Source organism: Phasianus colchicus, chromosome 22 (genome assembly GCF_987193195.1).
Source record: "Phasianus colchicus chromosome 22, bPhaCol1.hap1.1, whole genome shotgun sequence".
In the NCBI taxonomy this organism is placed as follows: Eukaryota; Metazoa; Chordata; class Aves; order Galliformes; family Phasianidae; genus Phasianus; species Phasianus colchicus.
In genome coordinates, this window is record NC_143457.1 from 2593557 (window position 1) to 2612098 (window position 18542).

The 18542-nt window shown below is 50.9% G+C and overlaps 2 protein-coding genes across 6 annotated transcripts in view; both read left to right on the forward strand.

The window, feature by feature from the left end:
* Window positions 1-5026, forward strand: part of KAZN (kazrin, periplakin interacting protein) — a 147162-nt gene extending 142136 nt beyond the window's left edge. For 2 of the 3 annotated variants that reach the window (XM_031613526.2, XM_031613524.2), the window contains 6 exons: window positions 113-249; window positions 1480-1650; window positions 1892-2081; window positions 3042-3172; window positions 3260-3310; window positions 4422-5026. In XM_031613526.2, coding sequence (XP_031469386.2) covers window positions 113-249; window positions 1480-1650; window positions 1892-2081; window positions 3042-3172; window positions 3260-3310; window positions 4422-4589 — 848 coding nt within the window. In that variant the 3' untranslated portion in view covers window positions 4590-5026. The remainder of the gene's footprint in view (window positions 1-112; window positions 250-1479; window positions 1651-1891; window positions 2082-3041; window positions 3173-3259; window positions 3311-4421) is intronic. The other variant, XM_090123321.1, reaches the window with a different exon arrangement.
* A 5585-nt stretch (window positions 5027-10611) lies between these two features.
* TMEM51 (transmembrane protein 51) lies at window positions 10612-17525 on the forward strand. 3 transcript variants are annotated; one of them, XM_031613372.2, is made up of 3 exons: window positions 10612-10711; window positions 15507-15931; window positions 16781-17525. In XM_031613372.2, exons 2-3 carry the CDS (start codon window positions 15591-15593, stop codon window positions 17190-17192), a joined length of 753 nt encoding a protein of 250 aa, XP_031469232.1. In that variant the 5' UTR covers window positions 10612-10711; window positions 15507-15590; the 3' UTR covers window positions 17193-17525. The 3 variants fall into 3 exon arrangements, with proteins under 3 accessions (XP_031469232.1, XP_089979186.1, XP_089979185.1); XM_090123060.1 differs by lacking the exon at window positions 10612-10711 and adding an exon at window positions 10725-14620; XM_090123059.1 differs by lacking the exon at window positions 10612-10711 and adding an exon at window positions 10725-13590.
* Window positions 17526-18542: the final 1017 nt, after the last annotated feature.

Consider the following 18542-nt stretch of genomic DNA (forward strand, 5'->3'; position numbering starts at 1 on the left):
CTCGGATCGTTTGGTCTGACCTTACGGTACGGTGCAACGCAGCAGCAGGAAGCCAACCCTACAGAAAGTGGTGATGCTGGGGACCCGGATTACCCCACTGCTCTCTTTGCAGCCATGAAAGCCGACCGCAAGCGCTTGAAGGCAGAGAAAACAGACCTGGTGAGCCAAATGCAGCAGCTCTACGCCACGCTGGAGAGCCGCGAGGAGCAGCTCCGCGACTTCATCCGCAACTACGAGCAGCACCGGAAGGTGAGCATGTGGCTTCTCTTCCTTTGGGGCTTCAGGTTGGGTTTCTTTGGGGTTGACCCTAAAGGCCACATGAGCCAATCGCCCTGCAGTGCACAGGGACACCCACAGCTCTACTTACAACCCCTCCAGCCTGACCTTGGGTGTCTGCAGGGATGGGGCATCACCACCGTATCTCCAGGCAGCCCAGTTTAACTGCTCCCTTTTGCTGGCCAAAGCCCTAAGGCAGCTTGCTCCCAGTGTGCCTGCAAGGCTGGAGCGTGCAGAGCGCACACGCAAGCAGTTGCTCTGTAATAAAGAGCATTTTTGGGATGCTTTCGGGATGGAAAGCTGGAGGGTTGCAGCGAGGCTTCCTGTTGTGCTCGCGGTTCTGCCATCCACAGGCACGAGCGAGCGTGGGAACTCAGCTCCCACAGCTATTCTGGGCTTTTTTTTCCATGCAAAGGGAGAAATTTGCTATTTTTGAAGGCTGGTGCCATAGGAGCAGTGCTCACAGCCAGCTCTGGGTTAGCTGGGGCAGACATGGGGACATTTTTTCCCCTGCCACAAGGAAGCCGTTGCAATCTTCAGTGCGCAGAAAAAAAAACAGGGAGCATGGGGTGAGGTGTTGGCAGAGCTGTCTGGCTTTAGGGCATGGTGCTTGCATCCTGTTTTGGGGCACAGATGTCTCATTTTGGGGCAACGTTGTCCCATTTCGGGACACAGACATACTGTTTTGGGGCACAGGTGTCCTATTTTGGGAGACAGGCATCCCTTTTTGGGCACAGGAATCCAGTTTTGGGGCACAGGAATCCAGTTTTGGGGCACAGACATCTCATTTTGGGGCACAGGTGTCCAGTTTGGGGCACATGTGTCCAGTTTGGGGACATAGGCATCCCATTTTGGGGCACATGTGTCCAATTTTGGGACACAGGCATCCAGTTTTGGGGCACAGGCGTCCAGTTTTGGGGCACAGACATCTCATTTTAGGACACAGGTGTCCCATTTTGGGACACAGACATTCTGTTTTGAGGCACAGGCATCCCCATTTTGGGACTCAAACATCCCATTTTGGAGTATGGGTGTCCAGTTTTGGGCACGGGTGTCCAGTTTTGGGACACAGACATCCCATTTTAGGGCATCTCGATTTGGGGCACAGGCATCCCATTTTGGGACACGGTGCCTGCAGGGAGGGCTGGGAAGGGGGGGATTTTAGCCATTCCCTATCTCAACACCTTCCCCATGTTGCACCAGGAGAGCGAGGATGCAGTGAAAGCCCTGGCCAAGGAGAAGGACCTGCTGGAACGGGAGAAATGGGAGCTGCGGCGGCAAGCCAAGGAAGCCACCGACCACGCCAGCGCCCTGCGCTCCCAGCTGGACCTCAAAGACAACCGAATGAAGGAGCTGGAGGCCGAGCTGGCCATGGTGAGCTCAGCCTTACAGCATTTCCCAGCTGTGCAGAGTGCCTGGTTTGGGTCAGGGCTCAGCATTTATCGCATTGAGGTGGATGGAGCGGCGTTGCGGTGTTGCGTTTGAGCATTGTCACAAGATTGCATTTTTTTAGGGTTTGTTGCTGTGTTGCCTGGGTTCATTGCAGCATTGCATCCAAATACTATCTCCAGTGCTGCAGCATTGCATCCAGGTGCTGATTGCAGTGTCCCCACAGGCCAAGCAATCCCTGGCCACGCTGACCAAGGACGTCCCCAAGCGCCATTCCTTGGCCATGCCGGGAGAGACGGTGCTGAATGGCAACCAGGAGTGGGTGCTGCAGGCTGACCTACCACTCACTGCTGCCATCCGACAGAGCCAGCAGACCCTGTACCACTCCCACCCCGCACACTCGGCTGACCGACAAGGTGAGACCTCCACCAGCTTTGTTTTTGCATGGCTTGTTGCTGGGATCTTGAACAGGATCGGTGGTTTTGCACGGAGGGGTCTTGTTTGTTTTGCATGGGTCTGGGTACTGCACAGGGGTTTGGGTTTGCACAGGGGGTTGCTGGGGTTTAGGACAGCATCAGCCTTCTTGCACACGGGGTGCTTGGGTTTTTATGGGTTTAGGTTTTGCACAGGGGGTTGCTAGGGTGTAGAGCAGGATCTGGGTTTTGCACAGGGCACGTTTGTTTTATTGCACCGTGGGTTGAAGCTCTGCATGGGGGTTGAGGTTGTGCATGGGAGGTTGCAGAGGGTTTTGCACAGGTGTAGGTCTTGCACAACAGGCTGGGGTTTTGCATAGGAGTTTGGGTTTTGCATAGGAGGTTGCTGGGATTGTGAACAGAACCTGGGGTTTTGCACAGGGAATACTTGGGGTTGTTTTGCACAAGGAGTTGCATTTTTGAACAGGATCAGACTTTTTGCACAGGTTTAGGTTTTGCAAAGGAGACTGGAGTTTTGCATAAGGGTTTAGGTTTTTGCATTAGGAGTTGCTGGGGTTTTGGACAAAATCTGGGGTTTTGCACAGGGCATAGTGGCAATTTTGCACAGCAGGCTCAGGTTTTGCGTAAGGGTTTGGGAATTGTTGAGTTTTTGAGCAGGAACTTTTTTTGCACAGGGGGATATTTTGCACAGGGCTTAGGTCTTGCACTGGGGTTTTGCACAGAGCTTTAGGTTTTGCATGGGGAGTGGTTTTGAGCAGGATCACCTGCGTCATTGGTGGATTTGGGTTTTGCACTGCAGGCTGGAGATTTAAGTTGCGCCCGGGGTGTTGCTGGCTTTTGCTCAGGATCTGGCGCTTGCATGAGGCTTTCGCTCACGCTGGGGGGCAGCCCTACACCCGAGCTTTGCCACTGCTGACCCCTCATCTCTCCATTGCCTCGCAGCAGTCCGGGTGAGCCCCTGCCACTCCAGACAGCCGTCCATCATCTCCGACGCGTCAGCAGCAGAAGGCGACCGATCGTCCACGCCGAGCGACATCAACTCGCCGCGACACCGGACGCATTCGCTCTGCAACGTAAGTCCCAGGGACAGCCAGGTACTGCAGGGTGCCCACGTTGTGTTCCTGTTGTTTCAACATCACCCGTTTCCATTCTTGCTGCAGGGGGACAGCCCCGGACCGGTACAGAAGAACTTGCACAACCCCATTGTACAGGTAGGGCTGCAATCCCCTGGGAACTCTGCTCCCGAAAGCACATCCTGCACTAGAGAGTGGTTTTTGGGGTACCTAGAGGCACTAATGGAATTATTGAGTTATTCTTTTGTGTTTTACCCTAAAAAGCTGTGGGTGTTCATGCAGATGGTAGCTAGGCCCCCCTGTGGCTTTGCCATGTAGCTGACATCCTATAGCAATGGCACTGAGAAACCAAACTCCCGATAACATGGGCTGGGAGGAGGTCGAGTCTCCCGATGACTCCAGATAGAACAGTTCAGGACCTGGACCTCAGTATTCACTGGGATCTGTGTACTTGGTGGTGTTGAACATCCCCAGAGGAGTTCAACGTGGAGATGTGTTGGGAATGCAGTCAGTGAGCATGACAGGATGGGTTGATGGTTGGACTTGATGATCTTGGAGGTCTTCTCCAACCTTAATGATTCTGTTTAGGGATACGATCAGTGGGCATGGTGGGAATGGGCTGATGGTTGGACTTGGTGATCTTGGGAGTCTTCTGCAACTTTCAGGATTCTATTTAGGAACATGATCAGTGGGAATGGTGGGGATAGGTTTATTGTTGGACTTGGTGACCTTGGAGGTCTTCTCCAACCTTAATTATTCTATCATTCTACTTGGGGTTGGGTTGACGGTTGGACTTGGTGATCTTGGAAGTCTTCTCCACCTTTCAGATTCTATCTAGGGACATGATCAGTGGGCAAGGTGGGGATGTGTTGATAGTTGGACTTGATGATCCTGGGAGGTCTTCTCCAACGTTAATTAATTTATCATTCAATTTGGGGACACAATCAGTGGGCATAGTGGGAATGTGTTGATGGTTGGACTTGATGACCTTGGAGGTCTTCTCCAACCTTAATTAATTCATCATACAATTTGGGGACACAGTCAGTGGGCATGGTAGGGATGTGTTGATGATCTTGGAGGTCTTCTCCAACCTTCATGGTCTGGTGATTCTGTGACATAGTTTAGTGGGCACACGGTGGGGATGGGTTGCATACGCCATGCACGGGAGCCCCACTGCAGGCAACGCCTTAGTGACAAATCCCCCAGCAAAAGATCAGCCATACCACCTCCACCCTTCCTCTCCCTGCAGTCTCTGGAAGACCTCGAGGACCAAAAACGAAAAAAGAAGAAGGAGAAGATGGGTTTTGGTTCCATCTCACGGGTGTTCGCTCGGGGCAAGCAGCGCAAATCCCTCGACCCAGGGCTGTTTGATGGCACGGCCCCCGACTACTACATCGAGGAGGACGCGGACTGGTGACCCCTCGCCCCCAGCAATGTACAGCCCCCACGTGTGCATACCCAGTCACCATGTAATTTTGTCCCAACCCCCCTTCCTCGACCTCCCCCTTACATTTCGATTTTATTTTTTTAAGCATTCCAGTAACTCTTCCTTTGTCGTCACTTCTTTTTTTTTTTTTTTTTTTTTTTTGTCGTTTGGGGGATTTTTGTTTTGTTTTGTTTTGTTTCGTTTGTTTTAATTCCCCAAACCCTCCTCCTTTTCGACGAAACTTGAAACTTGAAGGACTGCTGTGTGTTCTGTAAATAACGGGAATCTCGTGCACTTTGTGCTTGTGACGTCTCTTGTCCGAAACCGCTGTTTTTCTTGGAGCCTGTCCTGCTGGGTGACCCCACCTCAGACAAGGGGACCCCAACATCTTCGGAGACATGAAAAAAAAAAAAAAAAAGAAAACAAAACCAAGAAATGAAACCCACCCAACATTTTGCATTCACCCGAGGAGGTGGCAGCACACGGGCTCGTCGTAACGCCTTCCGGAATCTGTGTTTTTTTCCCCTTCCCTTGTGTCGTTTTAATTTATTTGCACAAACCCAGAGAGGAGCTATTCTAACTAAATTATTACGGAAATGTTGGGTTGGTTTTTTTTTGTTTTTTTTTTTTCTTAAATTCTTTTTTGTTGTTGTTGTTGTTGGTTTTTTTATATATATATATATATTTTTTTTCTTTTCCACGTCGCTGGGGAGGAGGAAGGGGTTGGGAAACGGGGACGGCGTGGAAGCACTTAAAGCCTTGGAAAAACCCAACGACCTCGGAGCTTCCCATTGTGGATTTGGGGTGCTCGCCCTTTGCTGGCATTAAAACCCGGGGGCATTGGGGGCCAAGGGAAAGCAACGTCCCTAAAGAGCAGTGCCAATTTTAAGGGGGACGCTTGGAAACCGCGCTCCGCTTAACGACGAGCTCGCAAACCTGTATGCTTTAACGCTCAGCGGTATCATTGGAAGCTCTTAAAAGGAAAAAAAAAAAAAGGATGAAGATTTATTTAATAGTGCTATTATAATAGTGTCTTATTTTTCTGAATTCCGAGACGCGCGCCCCGTTTGAATGGGGAATATTTTGTCTTAAATGGCAGAAATTCACTCCCGTGCTCTGCGTTCCCCCCATGGGATGCTTTGGGGAGGGCAGGGGAGGAAAAGCAGAACTTTTCTGCAGAAAACCTGATTTTTTTTTTTTTAATACATTGACTTTTTTTTTTTTTTTTTTTGGTCATTTTGTTCGTTTTCCTCCTCGCGTTTCTTTTTAATTTTATTTTATTTTTTAATAATTTAAACTCTCCGCCGACGAAAGCAGACGAGCGATCTCCCTTGGTATCCAGTAGTTTCCTTTTGCATTTCAGCTTTTTTTTTTTTTTTTATTTTGTAAATTAGGAAATAATTCTAAAAAAAAAAAAAAAAAAAAAAAAACTTACTAAGAGGATGATTTATTTAAAAGAGAGAACTTCGGGAAATAGCATATGGATTATGGGTAACCTTAGATTTAACTTTTTTTTTTTTTTTCCCCCCCAGTGAAGGGGGGGAGGATCCTTGAAGGCATGGATGCAAATATTACAAACAAACAAACAAAAAAAAAAATTATAAAAAATCTAAATAAAGCTTATTTTAAAGTACGGGTGAGCTTCACGTGGTTCAATTGAGGTCGGGGATTGGTGGTGGGGCTGAGCACTGGGTTGACCTGTCCTCTTATCCTGGCCAATGGGATCCATTGGGCGATGGAGGGGGGACCTGGGAGTGGGGTGGAGGTGGCCATAGAGCACTGGGCAGCTCAGCATCATTGCAGCATCTTTTGGGTACCAATGGAGCATGCTGTTGGCTGCCCCACCAACAATGCCATCTTCATCATGGGTTGGGTTTGGGTTTTTTGACCCGTGGGAGCAAGCAGAATTGGGATTTCCTATAGGTAAGGATGTGGGCCAAAATCCATCCAGGATACATGGATGTGATGCCAGGGATGGAGTCCACCATGGCCAAGGCAATGAGGTGGGCATGGGAAAGGTGTAGGGCAGGATGTTCCTATTGTGCATGGAGCAACCCAACGCCAATCCAAGGTGATTCACCCTGCAGAAAACAGGTAAGAATTCGTTTTTTATCCCGTAGGGCAGCACAGCAGGAAAATATATTCCCATGTGCTTGGTTTTCTACCCCATATCTTGGGGTCAGGTTGTGCGTAGTTGGGTCTGCCCATTTCCCAACAGGTTAAGATTGGCTCTTTGGACTGGAGGATGCCAAGGCAGCCACGGATAATACAGAGCAGCAATGCAACAAAATACAATGAACATTTGGTATTTTACACATCTAAAATAGTATTGTGCATGGAACCAAGCAGGAGCGTTGTGAGCAATGGGAAGGAAAACACGCACCAGCTGCCAGCTGGCAATTCAGTCCTGTTAATTAGCACTATGATGGAGTATTAATGGGAATAAAACATGGCATTGAGGTGTGACTGCAGTGAGATAAGCCCAGCGCAGCCCGTGGCTGAGATTGGTGGCAAATATTTGCTGATGCCATATTGTGTGGCTGCCAAAGCTGAAGGAAACTGCACTTCGAAGCCAATTTGAAGAATGTGACCTGAAATCCATGGTTGACCTTTAGGTTGTCCCTGTTTTTAAGGCTGGTTGTTGCTAACTGGTCCGTGTGCATCCCTATTTCATCCTTGCTGTATCTGTTGCATCTTTGTTGCATCCCTGCTGCACCCCTACTGCATTCCCAATGCATCCCTACCATATCTTTGTTGCATCCCTGCTGCATCTCCATTCCATCCCATCTGCATCCTTACTGCATCCCCATTCCAACCCCACTGCCATCCCATCTGCATCCCCATTACATCCTTGCTTCATCCCTACTTCATCTCTTCTGCATCCCTGCTGTATCCTCTTTCCATCCCCGCTACATCCCTACTGCATCCCTACTGCATCTCTGCTGCATCCTTGCTGCTCCCCAGCACATCCCAGCTATATCCCTGTTGCATCCTGTTGTGTCCCCGCCGAGCATCCCTCCCACCCCCAGAAGGGCTCAGCTGTGCTCGAGTTGCTGCTACGCCCTATGGACAGAGGAGGGAGCACGCAGCCAGGATTTCTCGCTGCCGCAGCGCTGAGAGATCTATGGAGAACCCAAAGAAACACAGAGGTGTGTCCTATTCCTAAATTAACCCTGTAAAGCAGTTCTCCTCAGATACATGCGGGCTGGGGGCTCTGCTCAATCCAAACCCAACTCCTCTTCTTCCAAAGGCCCCCCCTGGGCTGCAGGCATGATGTTGGCGTTGGGCATGGTGATGGTGTAGGGTATGGTGATGGTGTAGGGCATGGTGTTGGGTTTGGGCACGGTGATGGTGTGAGGCACGGTGATGGTGTAGGGTATGGTGATGGTGTAGGGTATGGTGATGGTGTTGGGCACGGTGTTGGGTTTGGGCACGGTGATGGTGTTGGGCATGGTGATGGTGTAGGGTATGGTGATGGTGTTGGGCACGGTGTTGGCTTTGGGCATGGTGATGGTGTAGGGTATGGTGATGGTGTAGGGTGTGGTGATGGTGTAGGGTGTGGTGATGGTGTAGGGTATGGTGATGGTGTAGGGTATGGTGATGGTGTAGGGCACGGTGTTGGGTTTGGGCACAGTGATGGTGTTGGGCATGGTGATGGTGTAGGGCACGGTGATGGTGTAGGGCACGGTGATGGTTGGTGTAGGGCACGGTGTTGGGTTTGGGCACAGTGATGGTGTAGGGTATGGTGATGGTGTAGGGCATGGTGATGGGTTTGGGCACAGTGATGGTGTAGGTCATGGTGATGGTGTAGGGTATGGTGATGGTGTAGGGCACGGTGATGGTGTAGGGTATGGTGATGGTGTAGGATATGGTGATGGTGTTGGGCACGGTGACGGCGTTGGGCATGGTGTTGGCTTTGGGCACGGTGATGGTGTAGGGCACGGTGATGGTTGGTGGTCATGGGGTTGGTTTTGGGGTTGGGCCATCCAGGAGCACCCAAAGCTCTGGAATGACCCCTGAGCCCCAAAGGGAACGTGGGTGGAGCTGTGTAACACAGCCCTCATCCCATGGCTGTGAAGAAGCCCATCCTTGGCCGACGTTCAGCTTTGCAGAAGGGAGCACAAGGAGCCCATTGAGCTGCACCAGCTCTGGTTGCAGCCCATAGGGGCCGGTTCCAGAGCTGTAGGGTCTGGCTGAAGTCACAGGGCTCATTTCCTGGGTGAAGTTGGATTGAGTTCCATTTTCTTGCAGGAGAAAGGAGAAATCTACGGGTAACTCCCACACACGAGGTCAGTGTGGGATTGGGGGAGCGTGGGGAAGCAGCCGAGCTTGAAAATGCAAATTGAACCATCCAAAGGGCAGGATGACTCTGTGCATCGGTGATTGCATGGCACCACGGAGCAGCTCTGGGCTCTTTGCCCAATGGGTTGGGCGAGAGAAGGAAGGGCAGTGCCTGCTCTGCCCCCAGGGGAGTGGAAAATCCCATGCGGCTGCATCGAGGGGATGGGGAAATGTGGGGAAATAATGGGAAATTGTGGGTAATCGTGGGGGAAAATGGGAAATAATGGAGGAATTATGGGAAGTAATGGGGGAAAATGGGGAATAATGGGAAATAAGGGAGAAATAATGAGAAATAGTGGGTAATAATGGGAAATAATGGGGAAATAATGGAAAATTGTGGGTAATCGTGGGGGAAAATGGGAAATAATGGAGAAATTATAGGAAATAATGGAGAAATAATGAAAAATAGTGGGTAATAATGGGAAATAATGGGGAAATAATGGAAAACTGTGGGTAATCGTGGGAGAAAATGGGAAATAATGCAGAAATTATAGGAAATAATGGAGAAATAATGAGAAATAGTGGGTAATAATGGGAAATAATGGGGAAATGTGGGAAAATAATGGGAAATTGTGGATAACCATGAGGGAAAATGAGAAATTGTGGAGAAATTATGGGAAGTAATGGAAAAAAAGTGGGGAAATAAGGGAGAAATAATGAGAAATTGTGGGCAACAATGGGAAATAATGAGGAAATATGGAGAAATAATGGAAAATTGTGGGTAATCGTGGGGGAAAATGGGAAATAATGGAGAAATTATAGGAAATAATGGAGAAATAATGGGAAATAATGGAGAAATAATGAGAAATAGGGGGAAATAATGGGGAAATGTGGGAAAATAATGGGAAATTGTGGGTAATCATGAGGGAAAATGAGAAATTATGGAGAAATTATGGGAAGTAATGGAGAAAAATGGGGAAATAGTAGGAAATAATGGAGAAATAATGAGAAATACTGGGTAATAATGGGAAATAGTGGGTAGTGATGAGAAGTAATGGGGAAACGTGGGAAAATAACGGGAAATAGTGGGTAATAATGGGTTCCAGAGCTGTAGGGACTGGCTGAAGTCACAGGGAAATACGGGGGAATAATGGATACTAATTAAGAAATAATGAGGAAATATGGGGCAATAATGGGAAATAATTGAGAAATAATGGAAAATAGTGTGAAATAATGGAAAAGTATGGAGAAATAATGGGAAATAGTGGGTAACAATGCAGAAATAATGGGAAAGAATGGTGGGAAATAATGGAGAAAAAATGGAAAATAATGGAGAAAAAATGGAAAATAATGGAGAAATAATGGGAATAGTGGGAAATAATGGGGAAATGTAGATAAATAAAGGAGAAATAATGGGGAATTGTAGGAAATAATAGGGAAATAATGGGAGTAGTGGGAGATAATGGGGGAATAGGGTGAAATAACAGAGCAATAATGGGAAATAGTAGGTAATAATGAGAAATTATGGGAAATAATGGAAATATAATGGGGAAATTATGGGAAAGGACAGGGAAATAACAGGAAGAAGTGGGAAATAATGGAAAAATAATGAGAAATTATTGGAAATTATGGGAAATAGCGGATAAATTATGGGAAATAATGGGAAATAATAATGGGCAGTGCTCCGTGGGAAAGGGAAGTGCCGGGGGAGGCGGAGGGGGAACCCGGAGCGGGCGGAGCCGGAGCTGCAGCCGGAGCGCAACGCTCCCAGCCCGGCCCCGGCATCACAGCACCGCCCCGGGGAGGTTCCCCGCCGCCGCCGCTGTCGGGAGGTGCGTGGCGTCCAGGGGGCTGCGTGGGGCCGGGAGGGGAGTGGGGTCCTGTGGGACCGGGGTTGGGCTGGGGTTGCGTTATGGCTTCGGGATGGGATGAGATTGGGACGAGGGTTGGCATCGGGTTGGGGTGGGAGCGGGTGTTGTTCGCCGGTGCCAGCATTGGGAAGCACAAAGAGCAGGAGAAAGTAATGTGTGGGACTTGGGGGGCACAGGGGTATGGGGTTGTATGAGGATATGGGGGGATGTGGGGACATTGGGTTATGAGGATGTATAGGGATGCAGCATGCAGGAGTGTAGTGCCAGGCAGAAGGTGATGTGTGGGGCAGGGATGTGGGGCAGGCGTGGATGTATGGGGGCTATGTGTGGATATGGGACAGAGATGGGGGTATGGGGTCATGTGGGGTTACATGGGGTTATGGGATCACAGCCTGCAGGAGCGCAATGCTGAGCAGGAGATGGTAATGTGGGGCAGAGATGTGGGGTGGAGATAGGGGGCAGAAGGACATGGGGACATGGAGGACACAGGGATATGGGGACATTGGGAAGTGGGGTGATTTGGCACTGTGGGGCCCTGCAGGAGTGCAGTGCCACACAGGAGGAGGTGGGAGATGTGGAGCAGAGATGAGGAGTACAGTGACATGGAGTATGGAGATATGGGGTGGAGATGTGGGGCAGAGATGGGGTTTGGGGTACATTGTCACCTTGCAGCACTGGAGGTGGCTGTCCTGAATGCAGGAAGGGATGGGAAATGGCAAACCCTACACTGAACCCAACAGTGCTTTGGGGTCGGAGCACAATGCGGCTGCTGGAGGTGCAGTGTTTGGAGAGCAAACAAAGCTTGAGGTGGCTCTGTAGGGCAGGTCTGAGCTGTGTGCTGTGTGCACATGGGGTTTCTGGTGGGAGTATTGCTGCAGTTCTTCCAAAAGACTGATCAGTGAGGAGCTTGGCAAAGCAAATCTGTGTGCTTTGCTCAGGGGTGGGTGTCCAATCCCAAATGCACGTCTTCATCCCGATGAGTTTCATGGCTGGTTGGTGTCCGGATGGTGTCCATATGGTGTCTGGATGATGTCCAGATGTTGTCTAGGTGGTGTCCAAGTGGTGTCTGGATGGTGCTGTGGGTTCCAGAGGAGGGTTTGCTGCTGGAGATGGGCTGGATCTCTCAGCTGGCAGAGTGGGGCCCACGTGATGCCTTTAATTCCTGTATCCGCGGCATGAAAAGTCAGAATCAGGAAATCTGAAAGAAAAAAAAAAAAAAACCCAGCGAACCAAAGGTACTGAATACAATACTATGTAAAGCAGGAAGAGAGCAGGTCAGGGTGCTGGGAGTTCCCCAGGCTGGTTTGTTTGGCTCAGGCTTTTCTGCAGCCGCCGTGATTGCCGTTGGTTCTGAACCAGCCCGGAACCAAAACGGAAGGGCAAAGCTTGGGGCAATCCTCCATGGAAGGGAAGTGTGCAGCCCGGCTCACTCTGCCAGTGCTTTTATTCCCTTTAAATCAAAACCAAAGGGGACTCTGAGATTGCAGAGGGATTGGGAGCAGAAAGAAGAGCTCACCCGGTTTTGCAGGAAGAGGCACCGCTTTGCTGTGGGCACCTCCTGGGGAAGTGCCGTGGGGAGGGGTGGGTGAGCCAAATACCTGCATAGGAAATAACTCCGAAAGTGCCTCTCTGGAACGCAGGGAGCAATTAGTGCCAATCGCTGCTGGCAGGAAGCAAAACCCTACAGCTTGTCCCTCTGTCTTGCCGCGTTCCCCCCCTAAGAGGCGATGGAGGTGGCTGGAGGTTGGCCAAAGCCAACAGGAGTTGGACAAACTCACAGCAGGGAGAGCTGTGGGTGTTTCCCACTCTTCTGGGTTATGGGGTGGCTGAATACCATGCAGGACTTCGTGGAGGAAAGGGTTGTGGGAATGGGCTGAGCTCACAAATTAGAAGGAGAAATCATTAATGAGAAGGTTCCCTGGGTGCAGACATGGACATGAAGGCAAGTGCCTTGGAGCTGACATCAGCCTGCCTGTTCTCGGGGCTGGGGAGGTGCAGGGAGGAGTTGTCCACAGTGTGGGAGCCTCAGAGTTCAGGGTTTGGGCAAAAAACCAGAGAGCTGTGGATGCCCCATCCCTGAAAGTGCCCAAGACCAGGCTGGATAGAGTTTGGGCAACCTGATCTGATGGAGGCAACCATCCCACAGCATGGGTAGGGGCTGGATGGGCTTTGGAGTCCCTTCCAACCCAGGTTTTCTGTGTTTCTACAGTCTTCCAACCCAACCATTCTATGGGTCTTTGGTCTTTAAGATCCCTTCCAATCCAACCATTCTATGATTCTATGTTTCTATGATACTGAAAGTTGTCAGAGGCAGATGCTGAGCCACCATCAGCCCCAGGACCACATTGGTCATCAGCTGTGTGTGTCATCCCCTGCTGTGCTCATTTGCCTGCAAGGTAAAAATGGTCCCATGTGTCATGACCTGGGTGGCCGGCCCCAATGGGATGAGCATCCACTCTGACCTCATCCAGGGAGTGGAAAACCCTGGATTTCACCCTGAGCGGGGCTTGGAGCTGCAACCTGATGGCAGTAGCAGGAAGGGGACACAGTGAATTGGTTATGGGGAGCAGCGAGGACTGCTGTGGTTTCTAGTAAAAGAAGGAGCTGAGTGCACACAGAGCCGTTCTGGTTTAATGATTCGGAGTTCCTGATGTAAATCATTGACAGCAGTGAGCACAAGACCGCAGGTGTGCGTGGGATGGGGACAAAGGTGGCTGGGGCTGCTGGTGTGGGGCTGGCTGTGGGGCGGGGGCTGGCTGTGGGGAAGGCTGGATCTCTGGGCACAGACATGGGCCATGTCCCCATGTCACCACTGAGCTGGGAGCAGAGCGGTGAGGGTGGTGAGTACGGACTGGTTGCACGTGGTGGCTCATGGTGGCAGTGAACAAAATGGGGAAAATGGTTGCAAAACAATCTTTGGGGGTTTCTGGATTGCAGCACAGGACTGGGAATTCCCTGCTGCCGGTTGCCAGAGCAGGGAGGACATGTGGCAGCTGTTCTGTGCTGCTTCATCCTCCTCTAGATGGTTGGATGGGTGGATGGATGGGTGGATGAATGAATGGATGGATGGATGTCCATGGCCACTGCCAAACTGGAGGTGCATTTCTGGCTATAGTAAGGCTTTGGTTTGGTGTTTTCCTGGAGGTGCTGCAGCTTTCCCCATGCTGGCACGTTCCCTTTTCACTGAGGCTGCACCGCTTTTTCCAGACCTCTTCTCCAACCATTGACGTCACAGCAGTGGGGCTATGGCTACGGCAGCGAGCTCTGATAAGCCTAAAGTAGAGATAATTAGATGGTGAGAGAGACACGGACGTCGCCGCGTGGGTTAATGCGATTTGCCCTCTCTGCAGGGCAGGGATCTGGGCCAAACTTTTCAACACTGCAATGACGGAGCAGCTTAGAGAGGTGCCAGTGGGAGGCTGGAGACGGTGGGAAGGTGCACTGCTTTTGGAAACCTTCCATTCCTCCAGCAAAATGAGTGCTCTGTTCCTTTCCCGTCATGTCCCTCCCCGCAGATCTGCGGCTGAGGGCACTGCGGTGCTGTGATTTCTCCTCCCCCAAAGCCCTGGCAGTGCTTTGCAGGTGGGTGCTCAGTGCCTGCATGATGCTCTGCTGGATGGATAGCTTGAGGATAGGAGTCTGTTGGTAGGGGAGAGAGTGGCACCTTGGGCCTTCGCTTGGTCCCGATGGCACTGGTGTGGCTGGGAATGGGGCCGGATGCAGCGGGAGGTGAGGAAGGAGCAGGACGTGTGATGCAATTCCCCATTGCAATAAGCTCCACACCCACAAAGGTCGTCGAGTTTACAGCGACCTGCAGCATGGATGCTGTCCTCAGCACAAGGCATGGCATGGAGCTGCCAACACAGCACGGTAGGCTCTGGTTGGGGCTTGGGGGCTGTCAGGCAACTCTCTGACAGTGAGTGCTGGTGCCAGGGAGCAGCTGTGGATGATGAAAGCTCCAGCAGCAACACTTGGTGTGTCCTCACTGGGCTGCTTTGTAGGGCAGGAACTTCAGGAGAGGTGAGGAGCAGGGCTGGGGCTGTGCTGAATGCAGAAAGAGTCCTTTGGGAGCATCCAAAGGAGAATTTAAGAGCGGAGGGCTGAGGGGGAAGTTTGCTCTGAGTCCCCATTGAACTTGATGGCCTTTAACAGTCCCCATTTCCTTCCCTGGCTTGCATGTCTTTTCCTCCAAGTTGCTCTGTTTTCTGAGAATGCTGCTCATTTCTAGCCATGACCCAGCGACCCAGCACACTCTCAAGCTAAACAAGCAAACATGAACTAGGGACCATCGGCATAGATTGCCACGACGCGGAGCAAAGGCGTATATGGGAAAAGCATGCAGCAGCATCCTGTCCAAGGGCTCCTTGCACAAACAAGCACTGCAAAGCCAAGAAAGGAAAACAAAGTGGCGTGTTTGCACAGCTGCTTGCTGACTTTGGCACCCATGGGATGCTGCAGTCAGACTGTGGCATGGAAATCTGGGGTCCTTGCTGCATTACCCACATGCAGCTTGCAGCGTGAGGTTGCACTCCTTGCTGCCATCCCTGTGTGCTGAGGTTGAGGCGAGCTGCCAGGAGATGCAGTTGCAATGTGTTTATTTTTGGAAATACACATCCCATGTGTAGGGCTGGGGAAATGCAGGCATCCTGTCCAGGATGGATACGCACCATTGGCTTGGCTGGCTGTGAACCAGAGCCCTCAAAGCGAAGTGCTTGGGTCAGGGTGCACCCACTGGAACGATGTTCTCTCTCTGCAGGTCTGCCCATCTGCTCTGCCTGAGCGCCGCACGCATGGTAGCCACCCGGGGCCACCAGGGATGCAGTGAGGTGGCCAAAACACAATGGCCCCATCTCGCACCAACGGGTCACACTACGCACTGACAGCCATCGGGATGGGGATGCTCATCCTCGGCATCATCTTGGCTGTGTGGAACATTGTGCCTGGCTTCGGACACCCCGATAAACCCAACGCTGGGAATAGCAGCAAGCCTGACCGCGGTGGTGGGGGCATTTTTAAGAGCAAGACGTTTTCTGTGGCCTATGTGCTGGTTGGGGCAGGTTTGCTGCTGCTGCTGCTGTCTCTCTGCTTGAATGTCCGTGACAAGAAGAGGCAGAGTGAGGATATCCCCAGGGTGGTGCAGCACCAAGCGTCCGTGGAGCCTTCACAGCAGGAGGAGGACAGGTGAGCCCTGGGGGGGCAGCAGGAGCTCAGGGAGAAGCAAACCCAGCTGTATTGATGGTGCTGTGGGTGAAAGGAAGCACCATGTATATGTAAGATGTGCTCTAGAAGCCAAGTGGGCATAGCTGAGCCATTGGATGCCTGCTTGGTCAGTACACACTCATGGGGTGACACAAGGAGATGCTGTTAATTGTTAACCCTAGGAGATGAGTGGCTGCTGCAGAGCAGATGAGGGGCTGTGGAGTCATTAAGGTTGGAAAGACCAGGAAGACTATCCAGTCAAAATGTCAACCCATCCCCACCATGCCCACTCATAGAATCATTAATGTTGAAAAGACCACTAAGATCATCCAGTCCAACCACAGCACACCATCACTTAAAAGCAACTTGCTAAAGCAGGAGCAATGCAGAGTGTAGGTGTGCAGGTACCGGCGTGCAGGTGGATGCACATTTGTGGGATGGAACCCAACCTGACATGCATCCAGGTTGGATATTAGGTAAAACTGCTTCTCAGAAGGAGCAGTGATGCGCTGGCATGGGCTGCACGGGGAGGTGGTGGGGTCAGTGTGTTCAGTGTGGAGATGTGGCACTGAGGGATGTGGGCAGTGAGCATCGTGGGGGTGGGTTGGGGTTGGACCTGGTGATGTTATCCAACCTTTATGGTTCTATGAAGGCAATAGAAAGCTGCCTGAACATAGGTGGCGTCGCAGTCTGTTCAAACTGCTATATGACATAGAAGGGCCGATATTTTGTCCTTTATTTCTGGTTGTGTTTTCATCACCTCTCTCAGTCCCCATGCCCCGCTGCAGTCGAAGTGATGTGGGGCTGACATTCTCGCTTTATCTCCCGCAGCCAAGAAGAGGATGAAGACGTGTCCTCCCGCTACTACGTCCCCAGCTACGAGGAGGTGATGAATGCAGGCTACGCAGAGCCTCACAACCCGGAGCAGAACCGCAGGATCAGCGTCTCACTGCCCTCCTATGAATCACTGGCAGGGCTTGATGAGGGCACACAGCCCACAGGAGCAGCCGGCGCAGAGCCTGGCACCGAGCGGCCGCCGGGCCGACACAACTCACGTCTCAGCAAGCGCCTGAAGCCCCTCAAGGTGCGGAGGATCAAGTCAGAGAAGCTGCATCTCAAGGACATCAGGCTCAACCTCGGTGATGGGAGCAGCACCGGCCCCATCACAATCGAGCCATTGACCCCACCTCCAAAGTATGAGGATATCCAGGAAAAAGCACCCGGAAGCCAACAGTTGACTTAGAAAGGAGGGGTTGGTCGTTGCACGGATTGGAAACATTCGGAGAGGGCTGGTCATGGAGTGTGGGAGTGTTGGATGCTGTCTGGATGCTGAGGTACTGATGTGGGGGAACTGCAGCAATGCACGAATAGGAGTGGGGCTTCCCAGGACAGCGTTGTGTCAAACACCATGGGGAAATGGTGATGCTGTGAAGGATGTGAAGGCTGGAAGAGTCAGACGTGTGTTCTGCGTTGTTTTAAGTTAAGGACCACCTAATGTGTCTTCTCTCCTTTGTGCCTTGCCCCAGCAATGGGTTTCCAAGCCACCAAAATGCTATTTAATAAGAATTTTCCAAGAGGAAAAAGGGAAATGTTCTGTCTGTCTTTTTTTTTTTTTTTTTTTTTTTGTCTTTTCTTTTTGAGTAAGGCAAGTAAAAGTGTCAGGTTAGTGATGTAGCTGTCACCACTCCGGACACCAGTGGGGTTGGGGATAGTGGCACAGGGCTGGCCCAAGTGCCTGCGGAGTTGCATGCTTGCTGGTGCGAAGAGGAATGAAACAAGCCCTTAAGCTTGTCAGACCTATAGGCTTTACCCATAGGAGGTTTCTTACTGGCATCACTGCCCATTCTCCTGTAGGAGAGGACTGTATTTCTTGCCTCAGTGGTTTTTTCTTTTGTGTGTTGTGCTGTGAATCGAAGGGACAGTCCGTCTGGGGCTGGAAACTGCAATAGTGTACAACTGCCAAGAGTTGTTCAGAGCGTTCTGGGTGACATGACAAGACCGTGCAGTGCAAGCAGTCCTTTTCTAAATAAATATTTTGTACGTGGGGTGCGTGTATGTGTGTGCATCTGTGTGTGTAGGAGGCCGTTCCCATGGATTGAAGGCCAGAGCTGTATGAAATCAGCCAACTGGTTAAGGGTGGATGCTGCTCCTTGGGCATCCCAAACATGTGCTACCTCCTGGGCAACAGCATCTACAAAGTCATGCTTTCCCCAGCCAAATGTCCATGCTGTGTTATTGTTTGTAGGATGCTGATCTTGGTGTAGGTGTGGGGACGGTTGGCTTGGTGGTTGGGGATTTAAAAGGTATGAGATGAACACAAATGGTCGAAAAAAGAGGGTGTGAATGAGATGTTGGTCCAAATCCATATGGTGGTACCTGTGATGATTTATTGCTTCATATTCTATTTCATTTTTGCAATCATATTCACTTTGCTGTGCCCCAGGGGATGACATGATCTCAGGCGGGCAAATCGTGTGATAAGGGACTTCCTTAAGCAAATTAATGGAACAACAACAAGAAAAAGAGCACTTTAAACATGAGGAAAACTTGGGGGAGGTGAAACGGAGATCCTTGTTTATCACTGTTGATGATG